The sequence below is a fragment of the Oncorhynchus keta genome, chromosome 14 (assembly GCF_023373465.1).
Source record: "Oncorhynchus keta strain PuntledgeMale-10-30-2019 chromosome 14, Oket_V2, whole genome shotgun sequence".
In the NCBI taxonomy this organism is placed as follows: Eukaryota; Metazoa; Chordata; class Actinopteri; order Salmoniformes; family Salmonidae; genus Oncorhynchus; species Oncorhynchus keta.
This window is the reverse complement of record NC_068434.1, coordinates 38,979,255-39,001,684: the sequence shown is the minus strand read 5'-3', so window position 1 is coordinate 39,001,684 and position 22,430 is coordinate 38,979,255. Positions and strand designations below refer to the sequence as shown.

The following is a 22,430-nucleotide window of genomic DNA, read 5'->3' as shown; positions in this document are numbered from 1 at the left end:
GTTGAAAGATTGTGAAGATACCATGTGGTGTATGTCTTCTACCGTAGCCTTGTTCCTAAAAAAAAAAACAAGTGTGAGTATTTCCATAGACTAGTCAGTCCATAGACCTTGAGTTGTAATGTGTGGTCTAATATTTACAGAGCAGGATGCCCCTCAGACAACAATGCCTCCTCCAAGAGCCTTTCACATTCCTGTGGGCCCTATTGGCGGGCTGGGGACTTAACCTCTGGAGCTCAACACTCATTGTCTGCACTGCCCCCTGTCTCTGCAGACTCCCATAGTATACCCCCATTTTCTCATTCCCGCAACATTTACTTTCTCAATAATCTCCTTCTCAACTAGTGTTACTGCTTCTGCTTTAGTAGCTTCATTATGAGTCAGGATTCATGACTACTGGGGCATGTGAGTTTGTCTCTGAATTAACATATAGGTAGTGGAGAGTTCTTTAATATCTTAAGTGTTCTGTGGATATGCCTTTGTCCTTGAATAGTCCCTGTTAATATGTCATTGATACATATTTCGACAAGTCAGTCTACTGGGTTCCTTTTTAAGTCTTATGCACTTCCTTATGACATAAATTGCATTAAACACCTAATGTAAGTCCTTGGTAAGTATTGTATGATCTTCATTATTCAGTGATCCAGTCATCCATTCAAGATGGCACATAATTAAGATCAGGTTTGTGTAAAGATATGTATGTTTGTCTCCCCCCTGTGCCGACCAGGGGAAACGAGAAAGATGTGTAAGAAGTACAGTATGTTTGCAGTGGAGGCTGCTGAGGGGAGGACGGCTCATAATAATGGCTGGAACAGAGCAAACGGAATGGTATCAAACACATGGAAACCGTGTTTGATGTATTTGATACCATTCCATATAACCGCTCCAGACATTAGCACTAGCTGTTCTCCCCATTTAAGGTGCCACCAACCTCCTGTGATGTTTATAGCGTAGCTTTCCCATGAAATGCATTAACGTCTTCCATAATGATACTACAATCATGTCATAGATAGTATAATTGTACAAATAGACATGAAATTGGCATGTCACAGCTAATCTACAGGCCCTCTGTCCACTGCCAGAGGGCCATAGAAGACCAGTTGGGAGAGGCTATGAGGCAGACCCGGCGCCAGAAGGAATCAGTTGGAGGGCATTTGATTTCCATAGGCTGCAGGTTTTTTTTTTTAAATGGGTGTAATAGTAAAAACCATAGGCAGCTCATGAGTTTCAAGTTTGGGGAAGATTACAATTTATCCTACCATTTCTACCGATCTGGATGCCATTTATGAATATTTATATATGCATATTTTCATGGAACAGTTTCATTTCAATAATAACGTTTTCGTTTCTCAAAATTATTGTCACGTTGTTAATGATATCAATCTAAAGTAAAATTATAAAAATCAACTATGGCAAGAGCTCTAGCCTCTGTCATATGGACACATTGATACACTGTGATCCATTGGCGGCTAAATAAATGAGAGTTCAGCTCAGAGATAGCCTATAGGCCAATGCAGCAGTACGCTTATAACGTCCATCATCAACTAAGTAAAATATATAGGCCTAAAGCCGACAACTAAAAACAGTAGAAAATATTCTGATAAATTCCGGTACTTTCTGTACTTTCAATCACATTCACCTCTCTTCTCCTCCACCTGTCTGACTCCCTTTCTATCTTTCTTGACATGAACTATTGCTAGTGAAGTTCAACATTTGATCAAATCATCACCTTATTTTCTTCTTCTTGTTGCAATATTTGAAATTATACTCAAGAATACATATATTCACAAACATTTTAGACGCTTTTCACTGACAGCCGCAACTCAATTAGTTAGACATATTGTCACCCGCACTACCCAAATGGCGAGCTTCCCAAACACACTTGTGATTTAAAACAATCTACAGCAACAACAAAAAATGTGGCTAAGTTATGCTTCCTGGTGAAGTATTTTGAATGATTTTATTGAGACATTTATATATAATTTTGGCGAAACATCAATCCAGCATCCTAACTGCACTCGCCAACTTTCCTTTCCAATTCGCAAGAGGCTGAAACCAGAGATCTGAATATAATGACGAGATGCTCATGTCTCCGGCCTAACAATGGGAGTCTTTTGTCCCAAAGGCGGGAAGGCAGGCGACAAGCGTAGGTCTGCATATTCTTCCAATAGAAACGCATTGGGTTTATACAGGACAGATTTGAGTTAGCCCTCTTGCTTCGCCTCTTCCTTTCTGCTGAAGCTATAAAACCGGAGAAAGCATCCGTGCGAGCGAAACATAGCCCTTCTATATGTAGTCCATGTATCTAATGATGTCTGGACATGACCTATAAAAAAAACAAGATCTAAAACGGACTCTTACCTTAACCAAATCCTTAAACCTAAAATTAATCTAATATGCCTACTTCTACTATTACGTCTACTAAGATCACACAGTGCCTAGTTAGCCCTGTGGTGGGCTAGTCGTCTCCGATATGGAGCCTTGTCCAGTGTCATATGGTTCTGAACCATGACTATGTTCACTTTTTGTTTCTCCACATCTAAAACTACATCCTTTAAAGCAGGGGTCGGCAACAGGCGCCCGCGGGACAAAATCAGACCGCAAGCTATATTTTTTTAGGGGCACCAAAAGTTTTTAATAGGATAAATAAATCATATTAAAAAAGGTTTTTAAATACGGTCAAATCACCAGGAATTCAGTAAATCATATGAAATTACTGTTATTTTCAAATGCTCTCTCTTTTTGGCCTTAATTTGTAAAATGCAAATGGACCACAACTATGTTCCCGCCCCGGACAATACATTCAAACAAAAATGCCAATCCCTGCTTTAATGGCTCCACTGGGCAGATTGTCTCTCTCAGGGTGACTGGAATGAGCTTCCCTCAGAAACACAGACACACACAGGGGTACTATGTACCTCAGCATATCCCAAAGACACACCTTGTCAGATTGTATCTCATCTAGTCCAGACATGCCCAGGAAGAAACTATCTTTCCTTATACAGTTGAAGTCAGAAGTTGACATACACTTAGGTTGGAGTCATTAAAATTAATTTTTCAACCACTCCACAAATTTCTTGTTAACAAACTATAGTTTTGGCAAGTCGGTTAGGACAAGTAATTTTGTTTACAGACAGATTATTTCACTTATTCACTGTATCACAATTCCAGTGGGTCAGAAGTTTACATACACTAAGTTGACTGTGCCTTTAAACAGCTTGGAAAATTCCAGAAAATGTCATGGTTTAGAATTGGAGGTATACCTGTGGATGTATTTAAAGGCTTACTTTTAAACTCAGTGCCTTTTTGCTTGACATCATAGGAAAATCAAGCGAAATCAGCCAAGACCTCAAAAAAAAAATTGGAGACCTCCACAAGTTTGGTTCATCCTTGGGACGAATTTACAAATGCCTGAAGCTAGCACGTTCATCTGTACACACAATACTACGCAAGTATAAACACCATGGAACCACGCAGCCATAATACCGCTCAGGAAGGAGATGTGTTGTCTCCTAGAGATGAACATACTTTGGTGTGAAAAGTGCAACTCAATCCCAGAACAACAGCAAAGGACCATGTGAAGATGCTGGATGAAACAGGTGCAAAAATATTTATATCCACAGTAAAACAAGCCCTATATAGACATAACCTGAAAGGCTGCTCAGCAAGGAAGAAGCCGCTGCTCCAAAACCACCATAAACAAGCCAGACTTCGGTTTGCAACTGCACATGAGGGACAAAGAACATACTTTTTGGAGAAATGTCCTCTGGTCTGATGAAACAAAAATAGAACTGTTTGGCCGTAATGACCATCGTTATGTTTGGAGGAAAACGGGGGAGGTTTGCAAGCCGAAGAACACCATCTTAACCATGAAGCACGGGGGTGGCAGCATCATGTTGTGGGGGTGCTTTGCTGCAGGAGGGACTGGTACACTTCACTTCACAAAGTACATGGCATCATGAGAAAGGAAAATTATGTGGATAAATTGAAGCAACATCTCAAGACATCAATCAGGAAGTTAAAGCTTGGTCGCAAATGGGTCTTCCAAATGGACAATGACCCCAAGCATACTTCCAAAGTTGTGGCAAAATGGCTTAATGACAACAAGTCAAGGTATTGGAGTGGCCATCACAAAGCCCTGACCTCAATCCTTTTGAAAATGTGTGTGCAGAACTGAGAAAGCGTGTGCGAGCAAGGAGGCCTACAATCCTGACTCAGTTACACCAGCTCTGCCAGGAGGAATGGGCCATAATTCACCCAACTTATTGTGGGAAGCATGTGGAAAGCTACCTGAAACATTTGACCCAAATTAAACCATTTAAAGCAATGCTACCAAATACTAATTGAGTGCATGTAAACTTCTGACCCACTGAGAATGTGATGAAAGAAATAAAAGCTCAAATAAATCACTCTCTACTATTATTCGGACATTTCACATTCTTAAAATAGTGGTGATCCTAACTGACCTAAAACAGGGAATTTTTACTAGGATTAAATGTCAGGAATTGTGAAAAACTGAGTTTAAATGTATTTGGCTGAAGCGTAAGTAAACTTCCGACTTCAACTGTAGGAGTGTTACTGCTACTTGCAATACTGTTCTTCAGTTTGATGTTTGTCCCTCACTCAGAACATGTTGTATGTTGGTTGGCTAATTATCATACCTCAAGTCACTTGTCAATCAAGTGACCAGAACAGCTCTATCCAACTTAAGCTTCTATTCGAATTAGACTTGTATTTATCTACTCATATTAGAGCCCTGGGACAAGTCTCCTGTCAAAGGAAAAGAGGTAGCAACCAGCTAACACCGCTACAGACATAGCAGCTGGACAGACCAGGAGAAAAACACAAGGCTGGGGCCCTTAGGAGCCCTTGGTGCTGCAGTAGTCCATTCCACTCTTTGTTGCTCTCATCCTCCTGCTGTCCTTAGCTCTATAGGAAACCCATGCAGAGCGGAGGGAGAGTGACACCACAGAGCATGAATAATAGAGAGCTCAGATCCTCATCCTACAACACTAAGGTCCTGAGGAGCATGTCGGAACAAAACTGTCATCCCCATTGACTTTCGAAGAGTAGGGATGTGTATAATGTATGTAACGTTATATAAATTAAGTGTGACCTTGTTATTAAGGAACGGTTGTCTTTTGTTGGAGTAGCTTTTTGCAGAACGTGTAAAAACTGATTTACTGTAAGATCTTGTAAATCACTCAAAGTATCAATGACCCCATCGGTAAATAAATGTCATTATTCCACGAACAGGAAGTAACATTTGCGTGATTCATCACTTGGCGTCACACGCACTTTATTTATAGGTAGGGCAGTCAGGCCTACACAGTATATCAAAACTGGAGATAGGTCATAAAGTGGAGCCACATGCATTTTCATTGCAACAGCTGGAAAGTGCAGTGTAACATATAGACCTCCTGCACAGAGTGATGATTGAGAGAGGTTCAAGACTACATTTTTGTAACTCTCCCTCTCCAGCTGTCAGCCCGTTCGCTATCCCATGAGGGGGGGGGTTGCCACGGTGACAGGAGGCCACGTCTTGGGGGCGTCGTTTTGGTCAAAGGACTCCATTGTTCTTGTGTTAAGCAGTCTTCTCTATGCCTGTCTGCCAGGCTCAGGGACAGGGGCTTCACACCCCGACACACACTGGCCCAATGAACCCATTAAGTAGTAGGAGGCGGCACGTTCAGACAAACACTGCAATTACAACACAAATCACCTTTATAGACAGCGAGGAGGAATGAAGGCATATATATTAGTCCAACTACAAGGACGGAACAGAGACAAATTGGTAAATGAATCAGATTCTATTAACGAGTTCACGTAAGAAAGACAACTTACAAGAAAACTGAACAGAATGCATGTTGTAGTATTTCTTGAAGTCTTTAAAAGAACAAAGACTCCACATAATAGTACAAGGGCACAATAGCCAATGACGGGATTGAATATCAAGTGGTTGATAAATTGTTTGATATGCGTGTTGTCCTACATGTCCACACCTGGCCAGTATGTTTATCAGCTCAACCATCCATCTTCTACAGAGAAAAACAAGAGGGATCTTGAAATAAGACAAATCACTTCTTTACCTTTAGTTTACACTGTCCTGTATTGGATGCGTAAGGTATAGTCAGTTCCAACCCACTAAATTGTATTCTCTTACCATATAGTGAAAAGATAGATTTCGCCAAAGGTTTGATAATATATATTGGTCTACGTCTTGGTTGTGTCATTTTGTGCTGCTGTACGGTCTTTGGGCCTTAGTTCAGAGGGGACAGTGACCTCTACTGGTCAACTACCAGCACGCAGAATGAAATGGCATATCAAAGTACATGATCCTTGCAGATTGTTTTGATTGCATACTTTAGTCCCCTGCTATTTTATTTATTTCTGAATTTACCAGAGCGTGTATCCATATGCAGAGCACGTTATTTTCCTTTCCATTAGCGAAAACATCCACTTCATGTCTATAAAATAGGGAGGAAGCCTGGTTCAGCTCAGACTGCAATGGTCAAAAGAGCCAAGGAGACATCCTGCTCGAAGGGGAAATGTAGAACAGTATGACTTACTACAATGGTGACATAGATGCACTCTGATTACCAGTAGATAACTGTGCTCCTCTCTGTGTATTGACAGGCTTGGCTCATGAAACCAGCTACAGATCGGTACAGTCTGATCTATTGTACGAAATAACCATTGTTTTTACGAGAACATATAGTCGTCACAGGAGGCTGCTGAGGGGAGGGCAGCTCATAAATGTCTGTAACGGCGCAAATGGAACGGCATCAAACTCATGAAAACCACGTTTGATACCATTCCACCAATTACCTCCAGCCATTACCATGAGCCTGTCCTCCCCAATTAAGTTGCCAACAAATTCCTATGACATACTGTATATTTTGAACTTTAGGCAGGTGTACTTCAAGAGAGGCCTGTACAATGTTCAGACGATGAATGGTTTGGAAGATACCCATTTTATTTAATGGATACAGGAAGTAAACATTTTAAAAATGAAAAAATAACTGCCAGACAGCGCAATCACATTAACGGAAGACCTTATTCTATTTACACAACTTGTTAACGACTAAAAAACAAAAAGGTTCATAAAACTCCCAACAAACAATTAGCTCAGAACCACACCCATTTAGCTTCTCTAAAAGTATCAAAAAGGCAGCTGTGTATCAAATGCTACCCTATTCAATATAATATGTACTACATAGTGAATACGGTGCCATTTAAGACACCGACAGGCTAGGGGCAGCGTGAGCAGCTCAATGGTCCACGCGGTCCACTTACTCCAGGGGAGGGGGCAGTAGAGCCTGGATTGAGCTGCGGCGGCCCCTGGTCTTCCTGCGGATAGCCCTGATGGAGTCTGGGGAGGTTTGGGGCAGCCAGGCCAGGCCGGAGCCTCTGGCCTCAAGGGTGCTGCTCTGGCTCTGGTTCCTCAGACTGCGGCGGACAGACCGACTCCCCCTGCTGGGAAGAGACCGCAGCACATCGTCGATACTGAACTCTTCCTGTGCCCAGGGGGGAAGGAGGGAGTCTTGGAAGGAGGCCTGTTCTGTAATGCTACCCTGCTCCATCTCTGACCTGTGGATGTCATTCTCCACATCTTGCCCGCTCTCCTCCACTGCCTCTGGACCGTTTGACTGAGGTGCCTGCGCCTCCTCCCTCTTCTCTACGACTGAGCTGACGTATATAGAGCTCCTTCTACCCCTGGAGCGGCCTGGGCCCCGGGCTTCTCCGCTCTGCTTGCCTTTGTTTGGTCTCTGTTCTACATGGCTCACTGCCTCCTGCTCTAATGAAGCCACTGTGGCGCTAACCTCATGTGTAGGAGGGCAGCATGTAGTGTCTGCCCTAACTGGACTTTCCCCACTCCTACCTGCATCTGGTAGAGTGCAAGTGCATTGATCTGTATCTACAGGGTCTGAGGTACACTGAGCATTAGGTTCACCCGCTCGGTCACCAGGTACAGTGTGCTTGGCTGGACTGGACTCTGAAACCTCTGCCTGCCTTGTTTCTGTTGGGTCTTGATCAGTGTTCTCTACCTGCTCTTCACTGAGACAGTCATCAACAGGAACACTCACCTTCCTGCCTTTCCCTCTACCTCCTCTAATAACACTCGGTTCTTTCTGCTCTTTGGTTCTGAAGGTATTTGTTGGACCTGACCACCGTCTCCCGGCCCGTGCTGCCCTCCCAGTCCCAGAGCAGCCTGTGGTAAAGCCTACAGGGGCTTCTGAAGGCCCAACAGATGGCTCTGCAGCTGGGATGGTGTCTTCTGGTGAGACCCCACCGGCCGCGGGGCACAGGCGGCTTTGCCACAGGGCTGCAGCCATGACCACTCCAGTGATTGGGTCGCTGTTAATGACATCTTCCAATAGGCTGGAGTCTCCTTTGGCTGTGGAGGGAGGACACACAGCATGGATGACTTAAGCAATAAGGCCCAGGGGTGTGGTATAGGGCCAATATACCACGGCTAAGAGCTGTTCTTTGGCACGACGCAAAGTGGAGTGCCTGGATACAGCCCTTAGCCATGGTATATTGGCCATATATCACAAACCCCCGAGGGGCCTTATTGCCATTATAAACTGGTTACCAACGTAATTAGAGCAGTAAAAATACATGTTTTGTCCTTGCCATGGTACACGGTGTGCTATACCACGGCTTTCAGTCAATCAGCATTTAGGGCTTGAACCACCCAGTTTATAACACTGTCTAGACTACAGATACAATTACAACAGACAGTTGAATGGCTGTACTTGGACATGCTCCGAGTCAGACTGAATGGCCCATGTGAGAATGTTTACACAATACACAGTAGCAGCATTCTATTATTGACTGTACTTAGTACTGTATCAAGTGTCAGTCAGTGAGAGAGAAGTGCCTTGAGCGGTGCATCGTCAGTGTCTTCATGAGTGAGTGTGGGTATAGGTATTAGAGGTCGACTGATTAATTGGGGCAGATTTCAAGTTCTCATAACAATCGGTAATCAACATTTTTGGACGCCGATTATATTGCACTCGACGAGGACACTGCGTGGCAGGCTGACCACCTGCTACACGAGTGCAGGAAGGAGCCAAGTTGCTCGCTAGCATTAAACTTATCTTACAAAAAACAATCTTAACATAAACACTGTTAACTACACATGGTTGATGATATTACTAGTTTAACTAGCGTGCCCTGCGTTGCATATAATCAATGCGATGCATGTTCATTTATCATCGAATCACAGCCTACTTCGCCAAACGGGTGATTTAACAAGAGCATTCGCGAAAAAAAGCGCTGTCGTTGCACCAAACGTATCAAACCATATCAATGCCTTTCTTAAAATCAATACACAAGTATATATTTTTAAACCTGCATATTTAGTTAAAAGAAATTCAATATTAACTAGGGGAAATTGTGTCACTTCTCTTGCGTTCATTGCAAGCAGAGTCTGGGTATATGCAGCAGTTTGGGCCGCCTGGCTCGTTGCGAACTATGTGAAGGCCATTTCTTCCTAACAAAGACCGTAATTAATTTGCCAGAATTTTACATAATTATGACATAACATTGAAGGTTGTGCAATGTAACAGCAATATTTAGACTTATGGATGCCACCCGTTAGATAAAATACGTAACGGTTCCGTATTTCACTGAAATAATAGGTCATTAATATGGTCAAATCCAGAAACTACAGCTCGTATTTCTGTGTGTTTATTACATTATAATTAAGTCTATGATTTGATAGCGCAGCTGAGCGGTGGTAGGCAGCAGCAGGCCCGTAAACACACTTTCCTGCGTTTGCCAGCAGCTCTTCGCAATGCTTCAAGCACTGCGCTGTTTATGACTTCAAGCCTATCAACTCCCGAGATTAGGCTGGCAATACTATAGTGCCTACAAGAACATCCAATAGTCAAAAGGTATATGAAATACAAATGGTATAGAAAGAAAGTCCTATAATAACCTCAACCTAAAACTTCTTACCTGGGAATATTGAAGACTCATGTTAAAAGGAACCATCAGCTTTCATATGTTCTCATGTTCTGAGCAAGGAACTGAAACGTTAGCTTTTTTTTACATGGCACATATTGCACTTTTACTTCTCCAACAGAGTTTTCGCATTATTTAAACCAAATTGAACATGTTTCATTATTTGAGACTAAATTGATTTTTATAAATCAAATAAGTGTTCATTCAGTATTGTTGTTAATTGTCATTATTACAAAAAATATAGATACATATATAAATGTTTTTTTATTTTATTTTTTTTTAAATCGGACGATTAAATCGGTATCATCTTTTTTCTGGTCCTCCAATAATCGGTATCGGCGTTAAAATCATAATCTGTCGACCTCTAGTAGGTATACAGTGAAATCAGCAGAGTGGAAGCCTTGCTCTCACCAATCCAATCATATTTAATCAATGATTAGTTCAAGGAAGGAATGTTTCTTCAAAAGACAGCCTAACAGCAGCATGCTCACCTGTGTGTCTGGAGGTGTGGGGGTGTTGAGGGGTGGGGGAGCAGCTGAGGGAGGACAGGTTCTCCGCGATTGGGCTGAGGTTGGGGTTCTTGGATGCATAGGTTCTCTTCACATACAGAGAGTGATTTACCTCCTTCTTCCCAAAGCCACGCTTTGCTAAGTCCTAGAGAAACACAAACAAACTGAATACCCAAGCTGGTTTGCCCCAGCCTTACAACTGTGCACCTCTCCTGATTTATGTTTTGTTTTTGTTTTACTGTCACCTCTGAGGGATACAGTAATTACATCAATCACAGTACACTTCCTTCTTTGGTCCCTTGAAAACGCTCATTCCTTTCATGTTCAGAACTAAAGTAAATCCCACAAGTACTCAAAACACCACCTTCTAAATATAGTTTGGTTCTTGCTCAATTTGAATCATCTAAATCCCTTGAGTGCGAGGAAGGCAGATTGACTGTGGCTAAATAAAAAGTTAGAACGAGGCAAGTAGCTTGGTGTATGTAATACCTCCCCGAGGCTTAGCTCACTACTATCCACAGCCTCAGCGTGTAATATCATAAGTCGCTAGAGAAAGTAAAGTGATGAGCAGAGCCCAGACTGACCTTCATCCTCCCACAGGCAGACTTGGCAGCCGTACGCGTCGACCTCTTCTTCACAGGATTACTTTCCTCCTCTGGTTGCTGAAAGAGCAGAGAAAAGTGAGGGATATATAGAAAGAGAGAGAGAAATAGAGGTAGAGGGGGAGAAATAGGTAGTGAGAGACAGGTTGCATTAGGATAGGATCTATTTCGTTATACTCGCAAGATCTTCCATTGAGATTAACCCTAAATCATCAGATTAATATAATATTAAAACTATGGTAACATTAGTCCAGAGATAATCTTCTCATTGGTGTGTAAGTGGAAGAAATGAGGATATCCTGTTCTGTGAATGAGTGGTGTGTTAACTGACCTTTCTCTTTCTGCTGCGAGAGCGGGCTGTGGCAGGGGCGTCTGATTCTGGTTCACGGTCCAGGGCAGGATCAGGCACTGGGGCGGGGTCAGGCACTGGGGCGGGGTCAGGCACTGGGGCGGGGTCAGGCACTGGGGCAGCATCTACAGCAAACACCTCAGTTTCAGACTCATTTGGCACCACTGTAAAATCAATGACTTGAGGCTGATGAGGAGATGTGACGTTACTTAAGGAGAGAGAGAGGGTGTGGGCGGTGGGGGTGGATGAAATATATTCCGTCTGAAGTGGGAGTCAACTGAAGTGACACTCTCACCTGGCAGTGCCTCACAAATGGAGTCCTCCTTTTGGAAAGCGGCATTCAAATCCAGAGGTTGAGTCTCCAGCTCTGTAAATATGTACAGCAAGTAACAATGTTATGTTTTACACAGAGCTTGACTGGAAATATAGCATCCTCTCAGCCATGATCACTGTTCAACAACCAACCTGCATTGTCCAAGGAACTGTCAACATCATCTTCCATTGAAGGGAAAGTGATCTGAGGACAGAGAATTACTACATTATTTCCATGGTGAAAAACTAACCCACATGCTGAATTACCAAGAATAACAATTCAATCATTGTCCATTCTCATGAGGAACACTGTAGCTAAATGTTTTGGCAACGTAAAACAAGAGTTCCTTATTGGACGATCAGGTAGTCCCTTCCTGTTTCATTACATTTTCTTCTGTTTGGTGCCTAATGAATACAACCCTTACTTCATAATTTTTGCAGAAGGTCAATCACTGTGTTAGTGACTTGTACCTTTCCCTGAGTGTCAGCGCTCTGTTCCCCACAGCAGGGCCCACTAGTGAGGGGTGGGGATGCTCCAGTCAGAGAGGGGCTGCTGAAGTCTGGCTGGGCCAGGTTTAAAGGGGTCCTCTGGGGGGTCTTCAGCAGCGACCTCAGCTGGGACACCCCGGCAGATGTTGGGACCCTGCCCGGGGTGCCCCCCTTCCGTAGAGGGGTGCTGGGGGGCAGCTTCTTGTCAAAGAGCTCGGGGGGCAGCAGGATCCCGAAACGCACCTGCTTCTTCCTCTTCACAGTTGAGGTAACGTTACCACCAGAGGAATCAGCTTCATCTAAAGGAAAAATAAAGATTTAACATCACTTGACCCTTCTCAAAACAGCTCTATTCAAACAACTGCTTCTCTTACAGAAAAATGTGGTTCCATTTTAGTCGGTTGTTCGGTATGACATTCACCTGAACTAAAAACACGCCAATGAAATGCCTGGGCTCGGATTCACTTCCTCAATTCAGCTCGACTGAAGGTGAATTTGTCAAACAACTTCCAAGCACACAAAGACTAGTGGATTCGGCTCCAACTTAGGTGTCTGTGGAGAGAGTACTCATCCCCCTAGACGTTGCTAGCTTTGGGTCTTGGTGTTTGCTAAAAGCTAACTACTTTCTGCTCTGCTTGTGTAGCTAAAAGTCTTATAATATGCCATTTAGCAGACACTTTTATCCAAAGAAACTGAGTGCATACATTTCATGTATGGATGGTCCCGGGAATTGAAGCCACTATCCTGGCATTACAAGCTCCATGTTCTACCAACTGAGCAAAATAGGACAACGCTTCCTATTTGGGAAGAAATGTGGAATGCTTCTTAGTGTTTGCTAAAAGCCTAGCACTTTGGTTTTGAACCATCAACCATACTCTAGTCCATGGCATATGGTTTTACAATGAAAATGAAAGATAATCCTGTTTGCCCTGAGTGGAAACACGCTCAAGCAGGGCCAGCTCCAGGCATAAGCAGTCACTTAAGAGTCAGTGCCCCAAAACATTTGACAGTGCCTTCAGAAAGTATTTATATCCCTAGAGACTTATTACACACTGTTGGACAGATTTCAAGATGGATTCGAATTAATAATTCTCACCCATCTACCCCATAATGATAGTGATTTATTCATTGAAAATGAAATATGAAAATACAGAAAATTCTCATTTACATACATATACACACCCCAGAGTCAATGCATGTTAGAATCACATTTGGCAGTGATTACAGCGTTCTGGGTAAGTTTGAGTTTTGCACAATTTTCAAGTCTTACCATAGATTTCCAAGCATATTACAGTAAAAACATACTTTGCCACTCAGGAACATTCACTGTCTTCTAGGTAAGAAACTGCAGTGTACTCAGTAATCTGTTGTATTGGATTTGCCCCGAACATTACACTTTAATCATGACAAAGGTCATTTATTTGCCATTTTTTTGTTGCAGTTTTACTTTAGTGCCTTGTTGCAAACAGGATGCGTGTTTTGGAATATTTGTATTCTGTACAGGCTTCCTTTTCACTCTGTCAATTATGTTAGTATTGTGGAGTAATTACAATGTTGTTGAGCCATCCTCAGTTTTTCCCTATCACAGCCATTAAATTGTGTGACTGTTTTAAAAGTCACCATTGGCCTCATGGTGAAATCCCTGAGCGGTTTCCTTCCTCTCTGGCAACTGAGTTAGGAAGGACGCCTGTATCTTTGTAGTGACTGGGAGTATTGATACAGCATCCAAAGTGTAATAACTTCACCATGCTCAAAGGCACATTCAATGTCTGCTGCTTGATTTATTTTTTACCCATCTACCAATAGGCGCCCTTCTTTGCAAGGCATTGGAAAACCTCCCTGATCTGTGTGGTTGAATCTGTGTTTGAAATTCACTGCTCAACTGAGAGACCGTACAGATCATTGTGGGTGGGGCAGTCATTCAAAACATTATTATTGCAGACAGAGTCCATGCAAATTATTATGGGGAGTTGTTCCTGAATTTATTTAGGCTTGCCATAACAAAAAGGGGTTGAGTACTTATTGACTCAAGACATTTCAGCTTCTCATTTGTAATTAATTTATGCAAATTTTGGAAAACATAATTCCACTTTGACATTATGGAGTATTGTGTGTAGGCCAATGAAAGTCAAGGGGTGTGAATACTTTGAAGGCACGGTCTATATCCAAAACAAAAAAATAAATGCAATAATTTCCAAATAATTTCAGTTCATATAAAGGAAATCAGTCAATTGAAATAAATTCATTAGGCCCTAATCTATGGATTTCATATGACTGGGAATACTGATATGCATCGATTGGTCACAGATATGCCTAAAGAAAAAGTAGAGGTGTGGATCAGAAAACCAGTCAGTATCTGGTGAGATCACCATTTGCCTCATGCAGCGTGACATCTCCTTCACATTGAGTTGATGAGGCTGTTGATTGTGGCCTGTGGAATGTTGTCCCACTCGTCAATGGCTGTGTGAAGTTGCTGGATATTGGCGGGAACAGGAACACGTTGTCGTATACTTCAATCCAGAGCATCCCAAACATGCTCAATGGGTGACGTGTAGTGGAAGCTGCGGATCTCATCACGGTATCCTCTATGCATTCAAATTGCCATTGATTAAATGCAATCATGTTCATTGTCCATAGCTTATGTATGCCCATACCATAACCCCACCGTGGGGCACTGTTCAGAATGTTGACATCAGCAAACCACCCCGCCACAAGACACGGTCTGCCATCTGCCTGGTAAAATTGAAACCGAGATTCATCCCTGAACAGCACACATCGCCACCGTGCTAGTGACCAACGAAGGAGAGCATTTGCCCACTGATGATGTCGGTTACGACGCCAAACTGCAGTCAGGACGACGAGAACGTAGATGAGCTTCCCTGAGAAGGTTTATTTGGTTGTGCAAACCCAGTTTCATCAGGGTGACTGGTCTCAGATCACACAGGTGAAGAAGCCAGATGTGGAGGTCCTGGGCTGGCATGGTTACATGAGGTTGTGAGGCTGGTTGAACGTACCGCAAAATTCTCTAAAAACGACAGCTGAGGCAGCTTATGATTGTGGACTTCAGGAAACAGCAGAGGGAACACCCCCCTATCCACATCGATGGAACAGTAGTGGAGAGGGTAGCAAGTTTTCAGTTCCTCGGCATACACATCACAGACAAACTGAATTGGTCCACTCACACTTACAGCGTCGTGAAGAAGGCGCAGCAGCGCCTCTTCAACCTCAGGAGGCTGAAGAAATTTGGCTTGTCACCAAAAGCACTCACAAACTTCTACAGATGCACAATCGAGAGCATCCTGGCGGGCTGTATCACCGCCTGGTACGGCAACTGCTCCGCCCTCAACCGTAAGGCTCTCCAGAAGGTAGTGAGGTCTGCACAACGCATCACCGGGGGCAAACTACCTGCCCTCCAGGACACCTACACCACCCGATGTTACAGGAAGGCCATAAAGATCAAGGACATCAACCACCCGAGCCACTGCCTGTTCACCCCGCTATCATCCAGAAGGCGAGGTCAGTACAGGTGCATCAAAGCTGGGACCGAGAGACTGAAAAACAGCTTCTATCTCAAGGCCATCAGACTGTTAAACAGCCACCACTAACATTGAGTGGCTGCTGCCAACACACTGACATTGACCCAACTCCAGCCACTTTAATAATGGGAATTGATGGGCAATGATGTAAATATATCACTAGCCACTTTAAACAATGCTACCTTATATAATGTTACTTACCCTACATTAATCATCTCATATGCATACGTATATACTGTACTCTATATCATCGACTGCATCCTTATGTAATACATGTATCACTAGCCACTTTAACTATGCCACTTGTTTACTTTGTCTACATACTCATCTCATATGTATATACTGTACTCGATACCATCTACTGTATGCTGCCCTGTACCATCACTCATTCATATATCCTTATGTACATATTCTTTATCCCCTTACACTGTGTATAAGACAGTAGTTTTGGAATTGTTAGTTAGATTACTTGTTGGTTATCACTGCATTGTCGGAACTAGAAGCACAAGCATTTCGCTACACTCGCATTAACATCTGCTAACCATGTGTATGTGACAAATAACATTTGATTTGATTTGGTGAAAAAATTTACAAATTCTCTGGCAACAGCTCTGATGGACATTCCTGCAGTCGACTCCTTGAAAACTTGGGACATCTGTGGCATTGTGTTGTGACAAAACTGCACATTTTAGAGTGGCCTTTTTTTTGTCCCCAGCACAAGGTGACTATGTAATGATCATGCTGTTTAATCAGCTTCTTGATATGCCACACCTGTATCTTGGCGAATGAGAATTGCTCATTAAGATGAATGTAAACAAATTTGTGCACAATATTTCTGGGATCTTTTATCTCAACTCATGAATCCAACACTTTACATGTTGCGTTTATGTATGCATGTATATACACAGCACCAGTCTGTATCACAACCGGCCGTGATTGGGAGTCCCATAGGGCGGCGCACAATTGGCCCAGGATCGATTGGCCCATTTGTTCTTAGTTGACTTGCCTAGTTAAATAAAAAAGGTTTAAAATAAAAATAAAAAAAATACCAGTCAACAGTTTGGACACACCTACTTATTCAAGAGTTTATTTATTTTTACTATATTGTAGAATAGTGAAGACATCAAAACTATGAAATAACACATGGAAATGCTTATTTGAGTTGTTCTTGCATAATATGGACTTGGTATTTCACCAAATAGGGCTATCACCCCTACCTTGTCACAATATACCACCACTACCTTGTCACAACACAACTGATTGGCTGAAACACATTAATAAGCAAAGAAATTACACAAATCAACTAAGACACGCCTGTTAATGTAAATGCATTCCAGGTGATTACCTCATGAAGCTGGTTGAGAGAATGCCAAGTGTACAAAGCTGTCATCAAGGCAAAGGGTGGCTACTTTGAAGAAACTAAAATACATTTTGATTTGTTGAACATTTTTGGGTTACTACATGATTCCATGTGTTATTTCATAGTTTGTCTTCACTATTATTCTACAATGTAGAAAATAGTAAAGATAAAGAAAACCCTTGAATGAATAAATGTCCAAACTTTTGATTGGTACTGTATAAACAGTTATTTTATTATCATGACTGTATTCATCCATAAATCGTCAGTTACGCTAAGGCTGGGAATTGCTAGGGACCTCACGATATATTATCACCATGATACGAAGGTGCCGTGAAGATATGAATTGCGAATATCACAAAGTATTGTGATTTTACACTGGGATTTTATTGCGATTCCATATTCCAAACATATTGCTTACCATATGTCTGCTGCAGAGGGACAAGAGAACGTGAGAACTAGTTTAGATCAGTCATGGAAATAAAAGTGCTGAAAAACGAATTAGCTCTTTATTTAAAAAGATGGAGAACAAGCTATGAAGGATGTTTTGGAGTTTTGGTGCAGCTACAGCCAACTAGGGCAAATAAATATATACATGCACAGCGATAGCCAAAACGATATATCGTCAAAAATAATATACCGAAATGCAACCGCATCAAGCCCCCTCCATCACTAGGTTACACAATTATAAAATTGCCATGCCAGGCCTATCTGTACTACGCTAAGCTTGCACTGGGCTTCAAAGCACAGACAGGGGAGCAGCATATAGCGTATTTACCTGTGGGGTTCATCTCCAGAAGAGATGGAACGGCAAACAGAGGGGACAGAGTTGTCCTGTCTGGTCCTGAATGCACAACCAGAGGTTGGTTGGAGCTGTGGACTTCAAAGGAGCATTCCTGTTGAGTGAGAGGGAACCAAACAGAATTTTTGAGAGCCAGGCAGGAACATGGGGTGAGAATAGCAGTTGTGTGCTCTGTAGAGCTGTGAGGACTTCACAGACAGAAGAGAGGAGGCTGGGGTGTTGGGTTGTGTCCCAAATGACACTCTATATAGGGAATAAGGGATATAGGGAATAAGGTGCCAGTTGGGACACATATTTGGTGTGTGTATAGATAAAGCCTGGTGGCCTCTTACTTGCTCCTGCTCCTCCTTGGTGGGAGTACAAATCTGCTTTAGAGGAGAGGACTGGGGCTCCCCCCATGTGACCTGGGACACAGTATTAGTATGCAGGGCTGGTGGCAGGGACACACTAGCGCGTTCTAGCTCACCAGAGAGCTCAGTGTCATTCTGGGGCTGTACAGTGAGAGCTGGATGATGGTCCTTGTCCTGGACAACTGCAGCCTGGGGTAGGGGGTCATGGTGGGTTTAGTGGACGTCAGAACATTGTGGCCACAGTAGAATAGTTAATAGTAAAATACATTTAGTTTAAATAAGCACTTTACAATATTTATTACCAGTTGATCAACATGTACAAGCCAAAGTCGCAAAAAACATCAACACACCAACAGATGCTGAATGGTTGGCCAAGTTATATTTGTCATTCAACGGACAGAGAAGTGCTTGGTGAGTGTGTGGTGAGGTTACCTCATTGTTTTGTTGCTGCTTCAGTATGGTGCCGGTGCGTTTGATGACAGGAGTGTTGGCCTCGCCAATTTCCTCCACACAGATCCCCTGGGAGACTGCTGTGCAGCGCCTTTTACTGGGTGGTGGAGTTAGAAAGGGAGGCTGGCTCACTGGGGTCTTGTTCTCCTTCCCACCACTGCCATCATCACAGCTCCACCCATCTGAGAGTTAAGACAACACCCATAAACAACCACAGCCCAGAATAGAAAACCCTTATAGAAGACACTAAAAAGGGCAATCTGTAGTATCTGGACGTTTTTCCATTTCCTCAAAGTAGTATAACAAATATATCAACACCCATAAACAACCACAGTCCAGAATTGAAAACCCTTATATAAGAAACTAAATTCTAACTAGTTGAAAACTGAAATGGTATACTCAAAGCACCAATTTCAGTTCATGTAATAATAACAGATGAATAAATTAGTCACTGAAGCAGACTAACCACCAGACAGAAAATCTCTTGTCTTGATGCATCCCCCGGTGTGATTGTCCTGTTGTGGCACCGTTTCATTCTCCTCCACAGCCATTATGCTCTGGAAAATAGCCATCTTCTGCTTTAGAGTAGAGGGGAATCTGGGAGAGAAGGATCTGGCTTGGGTAGGCTATGAAGATAAAGACATGGTAAACACACCATTTCAAATTATTGGTTTCAAACCAAGCTGTTTGACAAATTACAGACATTGTAGCAAGAGACAGCTTATAGGCAGGCCTATGTCATAAATTTAATTGACTCTGGCTAGGAGCATTGCTAGGTCCAATTCAGATTAACACAAGCAGTCCTAGAGCAACCTGTATCTGCAGTGCACTACCTACAGTATTTTTATTGCACAATCTTTGAGTATGATCATGTATGAGCAAACATCTCACCTGTGTGGTTGTGGGGGGAGTTTTCATCCTCTGTTGGGCTATGTAGCGGATAAGAGAGTTGGTCTCTGGTGAGCCCCGTACCCCAACATTAGACCTCCGCTTAACCTTCAGCTGAGCCAGGCGAGATTTTTCTGGAGAAAGACAATAGATGCACCATTTATTGGGACATTCTTAGTTCAGAAAAACTCTGTGTAGACCCTATAACATAACGTCACATTGCCATGGAAAATGTGTGTTTCCGTTGACAATAACGAGTTGATTAGATACATGGTAACGCCAGAGAGAGCAGTGGACCCATTGGAATGATAAGCAGCTAACTTCTTCAATGTCTGAATTACCTTTGGCGTTAGAAGACGGCGTGAAGCTCTGAGGGGAGAAATCCAGTTGGGAGGGTGTGAGCTGGAATAATTCCAAAGGTGTTGTGATGTTGCTCAGAGGAGGACACGAGGCCTCCAGTTCATTCAAGGTTTCAGCTCCCTCAACGTTGTCCATTTTCAGCTCTGAACTGGCCATGATCTAACTTACCTAGCTACAACAGAAATGAATCCAAGCGACTTCAGTGGGGTCCTTCACCTGAATTAGAGATCACCCAACTGCTGTTAACAGTCGATCAAATTGGATCAATGACGCATTCAAGGGAGGCAAGGCTGACAAAACAAGCAACGACTGATGATCACACACTAAAACAAGTGGTTTATTATGCGACAGGCATTTGTGGCTTGCACGTTATTGACACTATGCATCAAACATTAAACACATCTTACACTTACAACTTTTATAAAACAAACTCTGAAGTTAGCTACAAGTTCACATTTAACTGTTTGCTACGTAACAAACTGGCTAACGTTAGCTTGTTGGCCAGTTAACGTCGTTAGCTAACACTAGCTAGAGTTAACACTCAATCGACAGCATCTTACCTTAAAAATAATGTTGTTTTTTTTAGAAACGCTACAATATCCACCCTTATGAATCCAACTAGACTTAGCTAAACATACCAGCTAAATGACTACAAGAATCAAACGTTTTTCAGCTAGCTAACATGCTTGCTAGCTAGTCCATACTAGTGTAATTTTCAAATTTCGTACCACTCACAGTAGCTGTGGCACGAAGATCCTTCCGCGACCTAAACAAATGTTGGTTAACGTTAAAATGTCCAACGAAATCATTACATGTATGTTAAACAAACTCAAAACTAAATTCAAAAAACATTTTCGTTAAAACTTGTCAAAATACGGATATAAATCGATAGTTATGGACATTTGGGCACTATTTCGTATGTCTACAAAACGATCTGGTTTCATACGAACTGGCCAATGAATGTGAACGTATATGTCACGTGTCTCTAGAATACCCAATGAATCACATCCGTTTTTGTGCTCCAAAATTAGTTCCTACGCTAGCAGAGAGGAAGAGGCGAGCAGAACATTATTTTCCATTTAAATTATCTTTGTAGATCATATTTTTCCTTGCGCACTGGTGTAGGAACAGCTCATCCATTTCCAAGTTTCCAAACTTCTTCCCAAAAACAAATCAAAACTCTTATTTGTGTTAAAACCTTGTCTTACATTGCCTATACATTTGGTAAGATGAATTGGACCCTCTGGTAGTAGTCCGTCAGACGGCCTTTGGGATACTCTGGTAGGCCCCTACTCAGTCTCTACTGCTGCTACTCATACAAATACAGGTTTCCCCCCTCGTTGACAATTCACCTGATAATTGCCAACATCCAATCTGTCAGACAGACAGGTTGCAGTCACCTCACAAGCATCTTTATTTACCTCCAAACAGGGAGGGGAGAGTTAGTGTGCCTAAGCTTTAGGAAAAAAAGGTGCTATCGAGAACCTAAAAATGTTATTTGGTTGTCCCCATGGAACCATTTTCCCCCCTAAGTGTAGCTTTGTAGTATTAGTCTGAATGCAAGACCAAGGATGTTGATACAGGGTTGAAGAAAATCTCTTCAGACAAAACAATGTAGGCCTACTGTGCCCTTCCTCTCATTACTGTCTGTCCCCAATGGTGGAAAAAGTACCAAACTGTCATACTTGAGTAAAAGTAAAGATACCTAATAGAACATGACTCAAGTAAAAGTAAAAAATCCACTTGAGTAAAAGTCTAAAAGTATTTGGTTTAAAATGTACTTCAGTATCAAAACTAAATGTAATTGATAAACTATACTTATGTACCAAAGGTAAAAGTATAAATAATTTCAAATTCCTTATCCAACATTCAGATATCCTTTACAAACAAAGCATGTGTTTAGAGATGCCAGATCAGAAGCAGTAGGGATGACCAGGGATGTTCTCTGTTTAGTGATGCCAGATCAGAAGCAGTAGGGATGACCAGGGATGTTCGGTTGCTGCGTGAATTTGATTATTTTCCTGTCCTGCTAAGCATTCAAAATGTAACAAGTCTTTTTGGGTGTCAAGGAAAATGTATTTTCACAAGGAACGCAGTGAAGTAAAATTAATCAAAAATATGAATAGTAAAGTACAGATACCCCCCCAAAAATACTTAAGTAGTACTTTAAAGTATTTTTAGTTTGGTACTTTACATCACTTTCTGTCCCTCTGACGCTCCCTATACAGTATACCCACGGTCCACCTTCTTCCTATTCCTCCTTCTCCCTCTCTCTTTCACTCTCTCTGTTGCCTGTGTGTGTGTGTGTGTGTGTGTGCGTGTGCGTGTGTGTGTGTGTGTGTGTGTGTGTGTGTGTGTGTGTGTGTGTGTGTGTGTGTGTGTGTGTGTGGGTGCCTGTGGGCATGTCCGTATGCGTGTGTCCGTGTGTGCATGTGAGTATGATGAGATGACATAGCC

General features: G+C 42.4%; 1 protein-coding gene across 2 annotated transcripts; it reads right to left on the bottom strand.

The window, feature by feature from the left end:
• Positions 1–6,950: 6,950 nt before the first annotated feature.
• LOC118393382 (cell division cycle-associated protein 2) lies at positions 6,951–20,892 on the bottom strand. Of its 2 annotated transcripts, none has more exons than XM_035786014.2 (14): positions 20,709–20,892; positions 19,955–20,189; positions 19,617–19,747; positions 19,192–19,351; positions 18,708–18,907; positions 18,258–18,464; positions 17,902–18,019; positions 12,213–12,529; positions 11,895–11,946; positions 11,725–11,796; positions 11,412–11,554; positions 11,063–11,140; positions 10,461–10,623; positions 6,951–8,395 (listed from the first exon to the last, which is right to left on the bottom strand). In XM_035786014.2, the coding sequence occupies exons 2-14, from the start codon at positions 20,127–20,129 to the stop codon at positions 7,290–7,292; spliced, it is 2,922 nt and encodes a 973-aa protein (XP_035641907.1). In that variant the 5' UTR covers positions 20,130–20,189; positions 20,709–20,892; the 3' UTR covers positions 6,951–7,289. The 2 variants fall into 2 exon arrangements, with proteins under 2 accessions (XP_035641907.1, XP_035641905.1); XM_035786012.2 differs by lacking the exon at positions 20,709–20,892 and adding an exon at positions 20,534–20,693.
• Between the last annotated feature and the right edge of the window lie 1,538 nt (positions 20,893–22,430).